The sequence below is a fragment of the Sinocyclocheilus anshuiensis genome, unplaced genomic scaffold, assembly GCF_001515605.1.
Source record: "Sinocyclocheilus anshuiensis isolate Anshui unplaced genomic scaffold, SAMN03320099.WGS_v1.1 scaffold190, whole genome shotgun sequence".
NCBI classification, from domain to species: Eukaryota; Metazoa; Chordata; class Actinopteri; order Cypriniformes; family Cyprinidae; genus Sinocyclocheilus; species Sinocyclocheilus anshuiensis.
Genome location: NW_015547663.1, coordinates 1,035,448 through 1,047,323, shown reverse-complemented (window position 1 = coordinate 1,047,323; position 11,876 = coordinate 1,035,448). Strand labels below are relative to the sequence as shown.

The 11,876-nt window shown below is 35.5% G+C and overlaps 2 protein-coding genes across 2 annotated transcripts in view; one reads left to right on the top strand and one right to left on the bottom strand.

Moving 5' to 3' along the window:
* The first annotated feature begins 473 nt into the window (after nucleotides 1–473).
* Nucleotides 474–10,445, top strand: tectb (tectorin beta). Its single transcript, XM_016504759.1, has 12 exons — nucleotides 474–535; nucleotides 7,744–7,843; nucleotides 8,007–8,082; nucleotides 8,202–8,392; nucleotides 8,481–8,632; nucleotides 8,742–8,814; nucleotides 9,142–9,245; nucleotides 9,329–9,412; nucleotides 9,495–9,657; nucleotides 9,741–9,819; nucleotides 9,901–9,933; nucleotides 10,141–10,445. The coding sequence occupies exons 2-12, from the start codon at nucleotides 7,841–7,843 to the stop codon at nucleotides 10,203–10,205; spliced, it is 1,023 nt and encodes a 340-aa protein (XP_016360245.1). The 5' UTR covers nucleotides 474–535; nucleotides 7,744–7,840; the 3' UTR covers nucleotides 10,206–10,445.
* Nucleotides 10,446–10,683: 238 nt separating this feature from the next.
* The window catches only part of LOC107702423 (guanylate cyclase 2G-like), a 19,151-nt gene continuing 17,958 nt past the window's right edge, over nucleotides 10,684–11,876 (bottom strand). The window contains exons 20-21 of the mRNA XM_016504746.1: nucleotides 10,934–11,035; nucleotides 10,684–10,818 (exon numbers count right to left, since the gene is read on the bottom strand). Coding sequence (XP_016360232.1) covers nucleotides 10,684–10,818; nucleotides 10,934–11,035 — 237 coding nt within the window. The remainder of the gene's footprint in view (nucleotides 10,819–10,933; nucleotides 11,036–11,876) is intronic.

Sequence of the window (11,876 nt, the reverse complement as noted above, 5' to 3'; positions counted from 1 at the left end):
TAATAATAATAATAAATAAAATAACGTTTGTATGGGATCTGTTTCCACAACAGTTGACTTAAAAATGTGATTCTGTAAATTTCTCAACATCTCATCTCATTATAAATGAGAAACGTAGTTTCTCACAAAAATTAGAAACTTCGTGACTTTCGTCTCGTTATAATAACATCTCATTGTAATGACATTTTCCCTCATAATAATGATATATTATCGTAATAATGACTTATCATAGACTGTGTATTTAAAGTGGTAGGAAAAATAGTAAATGTCTGTAAACAGAAAAACGCTTTTAGCCAGTCAGAGAACTAGCCAATCATAAACGCTCTCTGCCTGTCAATACTTTCCACCGTCAGGTTTGGTGACATCGCATTGGATGAGATGTTTTAAGAAGGCGGGGTTTAGAGTGAGAGCGTGAGTTGTTTGACGCAAAATGGTTAGAGTTCTTTACATTGCCGTTTGTAAACCAGTTTCATGTAACATTTCAGAGATATTAGTACAAATAAGAGGACAAAAAGAAATGTTGAATCTCAGGAAGGTATGTTTATTCATTTAGTCGATGCGTTGCTAAATTAATGCTAGCTGTATAGATAAACAGCTTAAAACAACATAACAAAACTTTATCCCATATAAGGAGCATTTAATATAATGCTTCTAGTGTGCAAGACTGACTATATGACTAGCAGATGATCACTGGACATTAAATGAAACATTGTATGTGCTTGATCTTTGGATAAAGATTTAGCTACATGGTAGAACTACTAAAGAAAACTATTTACATTAAATTCAGCTCACTAATCTGGATGCAGTTGATGTCTCCAATCAAGATCTTTTTAAGTCTTGTCCAGACATCCTGCTGGGTCTTAATTGTGTATTCACAAAGGAACAAAAACATTTGCATACATATTCTGGACACGTTCCTCTTTAATTATGCTAGTGTGTATAACAAAATTGATCCTTATTTCGTAATTTCTTCCCATGAAATCCTGCAAAGTTATTCTGAAGGAGGGGTCCAAGTCATATCCAGCAACCAGAATATCATAGATTCTTTATCTAGCCCCTTTTGACACGTTTTAACTTTTGAGTGTGAAGAAACCTTCTAAGAAAGGGGTTTTGCACATTTACAAAGTACAGATCTAGTTCAAATTCATTTATGTTGTTAACGGGCATCCATTATTTTTTAATACTGTGTTCTCAACAGCAAATCTGATCACGTGACTCCAGGACAGTCACAGATCAGGCCCTTTTCTGAGTCAGCCACATCAACTGGCATCAGTATTCAGAATGAGTACAGCTGAGGTTGCCATGCCCTTTCCCATCACTCATTGTCTGCCTGTTGCAAGCTGTGGCAGTTGATATTTACAAGTCAAAGATCTAAAGAAATGTCAAGAATGCATACGTGTATTAAAGACTTTCTCTGATTTCATTGTTGAGTTCTAGAGAGCTAAGGCTTATGCAAAAGTGAATAATTTGAAGTTTTATGTGTTTATATAAAGCTTTGAAGATAGCTTTTTCCCTATAATGCATTCAGTTTAAATATTTATATTCCCTTTTTCAGGAAAAGAAACTAACTGGTATAACTGAAACATTGTAAAAATATCAATAAATAATTTTTAATGCCAAATTAAGCAAATACATTTACTATTTTAAATAAATGATCAGGCCCTTTTCTGAGTCAGCCACATCAACTGGCATCAGTATTCAGAATGAGTACAGCTGAGGTTGCCATGCATGCCCTTTCCCATCACTCATTGTCTGCCTATTGCAAGCTGTGGCAGTTGATATTTACAAGTCAAAGATCTAAAGAAATGTCAAGAATGCATACGTGTATTAAAGACTTTCTCTGATTTCATTGTTGAGTTCTAGAGAGCTAAGGCTTATGCAAAAGTGAATAATTTGAAGTTTTATGTGTTTATATAAAGCTTTGAAGATAGCTTTTTCCCTATAATGCATTCAGTTTAAATATTTATATTCCCTTTTTCAGGAAAAGAAACTAACTGGTATAACTGAAACATTGTAAAAATATCAATAAATAATTTTTAATGCCAAATTAAGCAAATACATTTACTATTTTAAATAAATGACGTTTTTTATAGTTGTGAATTAAATATTATTCTACTTTAGTATTATATACAGTGTTATGGGTGGTTTCCAGGATGTCGCTGTGCGGTTGCTAAGGTGTTCTGAGTGTCCACACTGTCCACAACAATATATGAAGATCCCATGACTTTTCCAGTTGTTTGTGATTTACTGGATAAAGATTTTGAAATTGTTTTACTCACAATTTCTGCCTGATAAAATATTTTCATTACAGTAAAATATATATATGACTATATAACATGACTTGTGATTTCTAGACTCCATCAGGGCCCATATTCACAAAACATCTTAAGGCTAAATATAGCTCATATCTTTTTCATCAATCAATTTAGGAGAAAATCTTAAAAATAATGGGCTTCAGTCCTAAATTTAGGACTCTTGCTCTAAGAGTATTTCACAAGGCGTTTTAGCGCTAAAACTAGCTCCTAAATCTGTAAAACGTTAGTGAAGAGGACTCCTGAGTCACTAAGACCAAACACAAACTATCCTAAAATGGCTGTTGCCGGCAATCTGCCTCGGAGAGTAAACATTTTAGTAACATGCTGCATTTATTTGCACACATACAGGTGCATCTCAATAAATTAGAATGTCGTGTCAAAGAAACCTGGGCTTCCATACCACCTCAGCAGTGCCACAAACTGATCACCTCCATGCCACGCCGAATTGAGGCAGTAATTAAAGCAAAAGGAGCCCCTACCAAGTATTGAGTACATGTACAGTAAATGAACATACTTTCCAGAAGGCCAACAATTCACTAAAAATGTTTTTTTATTGGTCTTATGAAGTATTCTAATTTGTTGAGGTTTTTGTTAAATGTGAGCCAAAATCATCACAATTAAAAGAACCAAAGACTTAAACTACTTCAGTCTGTGTGCGTTGAATTTATTTAATACACGAGTTTCACAATTTGAGTTGAATTACTGAAATAAATGAACTTTTCCACGACATTCTAATTTATTGAGATGCACCTGTATATATTTCCACGCATCTTTTTTGGTTTTGGAGGATATCCCAAGTTCCCAACTATAAGTTTTCCTTTGATTATATCCTTGTTTTCATTAACAAATTGGGCAAGAAGTAACAGCTGTTCTTGCATCCTGTTTAGTTTTCTTTTACATTTGCATGTCTTACTATCATACATGATTATTATACTCTGTTAATTAAAAGGCTGTTGATATGCATATCCGCTAATTGTTTTTGAGAATCATACATGTAAGAGGCTGACAATTAGCTGAACATATACTTGTTTAATTAGTGACACTTAGCCTGCATTTTAAAATCTTTATTTGAATATGACAACATAATACCATGCTCTACAATATTTCTATGAATAAATCTCTGACAGAGACCCCTCCCCTCTCAGCCAATCACTGTGTGCATAGTTAGTAAGCACGCTGACATCATCCATAGCAACAAGGTCAACCCTGCCCTTATTCTTAGCTTAAGACTTCTCTCTATTCCTTAGTAAAAGTTTGTCTCAGCAGCTTTGTGAATAGGGTTTAAGAGAAAACTCTTAGCTAAAAAGTTTTACTGCTATTTAGGAGAACTCTTAGTGGTAAGATATGAATATGGGCCTAGGTCTAGAAATCACACTTTTAAAATTAAGCTTTCTCATATATCTGTTTTTGAGAGGGTGAAAAAATATATCTTTATTTTTAGTTGTTTTAACTTATTTTAAATTATTTTAAGTCATCTTGAGGCTTTAGAAATTTGCTGAGGCCCCCTAGTGGGGTCTCCTGAGTGCTTTGCAGGTGATAGTCCTAGATTGCATATTTAGAACTTGGTGTTTGAAACTTCACAAGGAATGAAAGATAGCACAATTATGCATATGCATGCACACCTGATATTACATAACACAAATAAGTCTCGGGACATCTGAACAGCTTGAACACCTGGAAGGCTCTTCATAGTCAGCTGTAACGTTAGCTGTCCCTGGGCTCTGGGCCTCAGAGTTGATTTGCATCTGCCATAGTTTTCTCTCAGGCATTGCACTCTAATGTATCCCAGTGGTCTCTTCCATTCTCATGATAATGAGCACAAGAGAAAGTAGCCTTTGCTGTGCTATAGTTTTATCACGTGGGATATCAGTGCATGTGTTATCTTCATCTGATCATTTTACATCAGCGCTAGTAATTAGCTAATTTTGGCTGTGTGTATGTTTTGATCTTATAAAACAGTTATTTATAAAAGACATGCTCATTTTATTTCTCTGTACCATCACCTTACTTTGTTAAACTAAAAAATGGTCGGTTATGTTTAAAGGGGTCATATGATGCTTTTTTAAAGATCATTATTTTGTGTATTTGGTGTAACAGAATATGTTGACATGCTTTAATATTCACGAACAGCTTGTAACACTCCAAAGAGAAAGGAAAACTTGAAATCGCATCATATGACCCCTTTAAGGCCTAACATTCTCTTTTTACAACACAGCAAAAATCATATTCTTAAAGGGTTAGTTCACCCAAAAATGACAATTCTGTCATCATTTACTCACCCTCATGTCGTTCCAAACCTGTATGAGTTGGTTTCTTATGTTGAACACAAAAGAAGATATTTTGAAGATTGCTGGTAATCAAACAGTTGGTGGTTGCCATTGACTTCCATAGTATTTTTTTTCCTACTATGGAAGTCAATGGCAACCACCAACTGTTTGATTACCAGCAATCTTCAAAATATCTTCTTTTGTGTTCAACATAAGAAAGCAACTCATACAGGTTTGGAACGACATGAGGGTGAGTAAATGATGACAGAATTTTCATTTTTGGGTGAATTATCCCTTTAAGGAGTATATTTATCAAAAAACAAAGTAAAAACATCCTTAGAACAAGATAAATTAAACTGATTGTCTTAACTACACTAAACATTTTTTTTTCGAAATATAAAATTAAGATTAAAAATAAATAGTATTTTAGTCTTTCTACTTTAAAATTTCATGTTAAATTTAATGTATCACCTGATTTGTGATTATTTGTGAAGTTTACTGGCAATTTCTGAGTGAAAATTATTTCCACACCATTTCTTAGTATATGTAGGATATTTAGTGAAAAAGTTAAAAATACAAAATAAAACGACAAAATATTCAAGATATATTCTCTATTATCTCAATATTCTATATTCTTAATACTTTACACAGTTTTGCTCATTATATAAATTTAAAATGTTTAGAAATGTTGATATTTTTATAGAATGTCCTTAAAACATGATAAATAAAATGAAAAACAAGTCATAATACTAAATATTCTGTGTGTGTGTGTGCACGCGCGCGCACAAAACACACACACACACACACACACACACGTTAGGTTTCTGTGAATTGTAGGGACTTTCCATAGACTACTATTGTTTTTATACTGACCACTCAATATTTTCTATCCCCTAACACAATCCTAACCCTAACCCTACCCCTTACAGAAAACCTGTTTGCATTGGTTACACTTTAAGATAAACATCAGTGTATTTAATTATTTTTCACCATAGGCCAGTCCCCACAATGTCAAAATTTTCAGGTTTTACTGTCCTTGTGGGGACATTTGGTCCCTACAATGCAGGATAAACAGGAACACACACATACAGACACACACATTTATACATATAAATAACCAAAACAAGACAGAGATGCTGATACTTAACAAACATTTATAAAGAATGTAGAGTATTTCATGATTTAATGACTATTTTATGATTTGTAATATAATGTTATATTAATATTAAAATATAACTGTCTACTCCACATCATAATAAACCCTGCTCTTTATATATGAACACAGTGTCTCATGGGGTTTGAAACACATCTGTCTACAAGAACTTCCACACAGAGATTAAGTTTTAATTGTGTTAAAACTGTTGACATCACTGTGACCAAACTGAACCGGCTGACCATGTATTCATGATTCATACACATGAAGAAAGGCTCAACAGGGATACTTGCCTGTCCTCAAATTTAAGGAGACACACTGTCTGAGGATAAATGCTGCTTCTCTAAATGCCCTGCTTTCCTTAGAGGCTGAAACACAATCTCTATGAATGGCACATCCTTTGACTATCAGATTTTGTGTGCTTGTCTTCAGTCTTCTTACCTTATCCGGTGGCCCATCTTGATCTATACAGGCCCCATCTATACATTCAGCATCGTATGCTTGATCACGGAAATCTTAAAGGCTCTTTGTACGCCCATTCCCCAGTGTGATGTTTTTGGGGGGTGTGACAGTGCCAGTTCATGGGTACTTGGGTAGTACATTTTGGATCTAAGTGCTCCTGCCGCCATGAATCGTTATCAGTCTGACTCGGGGTTCCGGAAAAAGCTTGTTTCCTGACCTGCATTGCATTGTAAGTGCCTGGAAAGGGTTGCGGGTCGTCTATACCACAATGCTGTGTCATTGTTATGACATTTTGCGCTTTTTTTTTTGCACTCTACAGAAATGGAAATGATCCGTATGTGAAATTGATAAACTTCTTGGAATCTTAAAGGAATAGTTCACCTGAATATAAAATTTGTTGAAAATGTACTCACTCTCAGGCCCCTTAGGTCATCATAAATTAGTTTCTTCATCGGAGCAGATTTGGAGAAATTTAGCTCTACATTAAGATTATACTTGCTCACCAGTGGATACTCTGCAGTGAATGAGTGCCATCAGAATGAGAGTTCAAATAGCTGATAAAAACATTACAAACGTAGCTTTTCACTTCACAAGACATTAATTAACGGACTTTAGTCTTATGAATTACTTGTAGATTATTGTGATAAATCCATCATTAAGAAACTTTTAACATCAAACCATTGCTTCTGGCTATAATATTGTTGTGATGTTTTTATCAGCTGTTTGGACTCTCATTCTGATGGCAGCCATTCACTGCAGAGGATCCACTGGTGAGCAAGTAATGTAATGCAAAATTTCTCCAAATGTCTTCTGAAGAAGAAACTACCTCATCTAAATCTTGGATGGCCTAAGGGTGTCAATTTTCAGCAGATTAAAATTTTTGGGTGATTTTTATCCTTTAATGTTGCCCATTACTGTCCTTTCCCTCAAGATAAACAGCATGAAGATTGTGCACAGCTGTATTACTGTTTTGGCTAAGCTCAATGAGACTGACCTTAATGACACTGTGCCTCTTTAAGAGGCAGTCTGGCACGACTAGGGCGCATTAGATAACTACTGATGGCAATCCACTGATCAGCATGGCCGCCTGGCAGAGACCAGAAGTATTACATAACCTGAAATGAGTGTAAATTGGAAGCTAATTTTCAAACTCTCTAAGAAAGATGCCCATTTCTATTAGATCTTCAAGTAGAAACCAGAATTTGCAGGTAGGAATGATCTTTGACAACATAGAGTTCCTATATCAGAAACTCATATGAAGGGCTGAAATGTTGCTGGGAGTTTAATTTTATGTGAAAATGACGTAGTATTGGACGAAATTACCATGTTTTTGATTAAAGCTGAGAAAATGGTCTTCCCCTTGAGACACACTGGTCATTTAAAAGTCAATGTCTGGCCAGCACAGAGAGCTTTTGTGCTTTTCTTCACAATGCTATCACCAAAAGTCCTCACCAGACTGGCTGACCAAAGAAGCGAGGGGGGTTACTGCCTACCTGTGGACCTATAAAGCAGCTCTTGTGCCGACTTCAATGAACTCTGCTTTTAGGATTTAGCATCATTTACCTGCAGAAGAACTGCACAGGAACCATGCAAACTTTCTGCTAGAGACCTGAGCCAACGCTTCTTCTGGATTCAGCATTGGGATGGTACGAACATTAATTCTAAATCAAATATTATGGTGCTTTTGTATTGAAAATAATCACGTTAGCATTAAATATAGACAATTCAGGTCATGAGTGAGCTTGTATCATGTATAAAATCTTGAACAGAGACATTTTAGGTAAATGTAACAGTGCACTCTTTGTTCAGAGTTATGAAATGGCAGCTGTTGGTGTAATCTTCATTCTCCTACCCATGACATGGGCCTGTGCCCCTCAGAAAGCTGGTAAATGCATCATATTTTTAACATCCCCTCTCATTGTGGATCAAAAGGCTGTGTATTTGTTGTTGGCATGATTTAATTGGCTAGATAATCCTGACAGACCAATTTGTCATCTGTTTCAGATTACGTCATGGTGTCATGTTTTCCCAATGCCATCATTGCAAACGTGCCAGAATGTCCATATGGATGGGAGATTGGCCAGCTGTCACTGGGCGGCGTGTGCTACGCTGGCATTAACACTCCGGGCTTCTATCGTTTCACCATCCCAGACCTGAGTCCAAAGAATCACTCGTACTGCGGCACCCTGTCTGAGGTGAGCCGTTTGATTGGTTTAATGTATCCTAACTATTATTTAATCAGAAAAAGAGCTAAAAATTGATTGGCTTCTATCTTCTTCTCAGTATGTAGGAGGTAAAGACCCACGCTACATATTCTACAACTCAATAGTATCCAACGACTCCTCTCTCACTGTCCGGAACCAGCCCGTCAACTACACATTCAGTTGCACCTATAAAGCGGCTTATCTGGTCAACAATGCTGTTTTTAGCCAAAGGTAGATCCCGTTACACTGACGTCAAGTCCAGTAGGTGTAGATTTCATAGAGCCTGTGCATTCTGACCGTTGACTTGCAGCGTCTTTACTAAACCCTCTGCTTCTTCCAGAGTGGCAACAGTATATGTCAACAACGGGAGTTTAGGTTCTTTTAAGTCTCAGTTGTCTATGAATGTGTTCACAGTGAGTACTTACACTTTCCTTAAAAGTGTCCAGTGATGACGAATATACAAAAGGGAAATTTCCTTTCCATTTTATTTGTGCGATTTTGTATAAAGCATATTTTTTCCCAACAATTACTGAAAATGCCTTAGTAAGTATATAATAAAATAATATAAAATACATTTTTTAAAATGTAGTATTGTATTTTTATTATATTATATTTGTTATTATATTATATTTATTATTATATATTTGTAAAATAAAATAAATAATATTTCTTTTTGTTTTACAAATATATTAATTATATATAACACTGAATGTGTTTTTTTTTTACTTTGGGGTTTGTAGAACTCAAAGTTCCTCTATGCAAAAGATGCACCATATGTGATTGACACATCAGAGATCGGATCTGAGGTGTTCATTGGCATTGAAGCAAAAGAACTTAGTAATCGGTGAGTTGCTCAAAAGAAAGTTGTGTAATTTGATCAAATACACAGATAGTCAGTGTAAAAGACTCTCTATTTAATGTCTATAGATTCAAAGTAGTAATAACAAATTGCTGGGCAACACCTACTCCATATTCAACAGACAGGAAACGGTGGACTTTAATTCTGAACAGGTAAGGTTTTATTGTCAGTTCAAACATAATAGATGTTACTGTGATTCAATACTGCTCACATATATTTGCTCTTGGTTGACAGCTGCTCTTTAGACAACACAGTCACCATATTTGAAAATGCCAAAGACAGTCGGTCCATGTTCAAGTTCAACTCGTTCCGCTTCCAGCGGCTAGAGAAAGTTTCCACCGTGTGGCTCCACTGTGAGGTCCAAGTATGTGATGGGGAGAAGCTATTTTGTCAGCCGGTGAGTATCAGTATCAAATTAATGCTGTTGTGGTTTCAAATAGATTTCTGGCTCCATTGAGACTCCTCTTAACTCTGTCCAAGACTCCATGTACATCAAGAAGCACTGAATTTGAACCTGATCCAAATGGAGGGATCCTGACCATGGAGTTTCAAGTCAGAGGTATTTAACATTTTTACTTCTGCATGATTCCAATTTGATATTCAATAACATGTATTTAAAACCTCATAACTCTGTTTACAGCACAACACTCCTCTAGTTATATTCATCCTGCAGGTAAGCTAGAACTATCAATGCAATGCAAGACACATGATTTTCATATATTGATATATTGTTTTTAAGTACACCACAGTTTTACAGCATTACAGCTGATTTTATATTCATTAAAAAAGATTTTTTTTTTTAATTTTAAATTATCTATGCTAAATATATATAATATAAATAATGCTAAATATTTCCTGTTCTTATTCTTCTATTTTACAGGCCCATTTCTGTGTCTGCTGTCCATATTTCTACTGAATGAATATTTAGGATACTTCAGTTGGTAATGGGGCCAGATGTGGGTCATTCAAATGCAATGAATCATGCCTTTGCACTCATACAATTACATACAAATATTTCAAAATAGACACGCATGCATGCATACACCCACACACAGCAACCATACGTGTCTCAGGGAGTGTATCGACACATTCCTTTAAATGTTCACTTGCAGTTTTTTTTATTTTTTATTTTTTTTATTTGGGTATTCCTTGCATGAATATTGGTAGAACGAGAAAATAATCTCTGAAGCATGTATTATCAATTGTTAATCTTTAGTTTAACAGAAAGAGACATATTCTTGTTTTTATCTTGTTTGCATGTAAAAATATTTTGAAATATTTTAGTAATTAAATTCTTTTAAAAGATTTTGTCTTGACATTTTCTTCTTTTGTATTTAAAAAAAAAAATACATTTTTAAATAAAATTGTTGTTTTTTGTGATAATGTCCTATAATCCAAGAGTATATATAAAATCATGGTCAAACTAGATATCGGGTACAGTAAGTGTGTGCATTTCTGTCATTTTAGCCATGGCTGGAGTCCTCTGGATTGCTCTTCTGTCTCCATCATTCGTTGGGGTTGCTTTGGTTTTCTCCTGTTTAGATATGACATGGCAAGACTGTCCAAATACAATGTGTCAGGTCTTCATATAGTACTTCCTTTTAATTAGCATGAACACCTCAAACTGTGCTACAATCATGAAATATAAGAGGCATAAGTGGCTTGATACTTACATCTGTTCCTGACTTAGGACTTGCATCACAGTCCTGGCCAATGGGTGGAAAACTGAATCCAGATTTGCTTATCAACCAGAACGTTTTCTGTGTTCCCTTTCCCTAGAAAATACAACAGAGATATGATTAGATGCACAGACATGGCATGACAGTAAACACTGTTAACTGTACATACAAGTTTGAGGCCACTATATTAAAAAATTATATTAATATCATTTCAATCATGACAACTCTCGGAACATTTTAGACAAGGAGATCTATTGCCAAGACATATGTACTGCTGCTGCTCCGGAGAGCCGTGAGACCGTGTGTTTGCTATCTATGTGAGCCTGGGCCGGCTTTGCCTAATGGCTTAACACTAGTGAACTATTGCTGTGTGTACCTGATCGGTTGACCAGATAGGTTAAACTAGTGACCTGAGTTAAATGTGTTTCTGGGCTAATGGAGCCCAGATAAATTAACTAGTGGCTTAACAATGTGAACCTGGGTTCTGTACCCTTAGGTTTGAGCCAATAACTCAAACTTACCTAGGTAGAAACGCGTACTATGTGTGTCATTAACAAACAGGAATCACACTGTAGGCTGATAGATGAAGTAACCCCCAGCAACCACCTGATTCAGGCTCGGGCGGCCTGAGCAAATAGTTTTAAAGCAACAAAACTTCTGCTACTGCTGCTATTGATAATATTCACTAACATTTCAATACTGAGTTGAAGTACATGCTGTTGCTGTTAATTATATTCACAATGTTGTAGTAGTAATTTATTGTGCGAGCTGTTGCGGTTGTAATATTTAATCAGAATTTGCGAAGCATAATCTACTGCTGCTGCACGAAACTTGCTGTAAGACCTGTTGAATAGGCAAAGTAATGAATACCTATTGCACTTTAAAGAGTTAATTTACCCTCCATGCGTTATCACTAAAATTATATGCAACTAAAGCG

Excerpts from the sequence above, each read along its gene's own strand:
- tectb (XM_016504759.1), top strand. Across the intron at positions 8,083-8,201 it reads CTGTGCCCCTCAGAAAGCTG|ATTACGTCATGGTGTCATGT; the intron begins GTAAATGCATCA and ends CATCTGTTTCAG. Across the intron at positions 9,413-9,494 it reads TGGACTTTAATTCTGAACAG|CTGCTCTTTAGACAACACAG; the intron begins GTAAGGTTTTAT and ends CTTGGTTGACAG.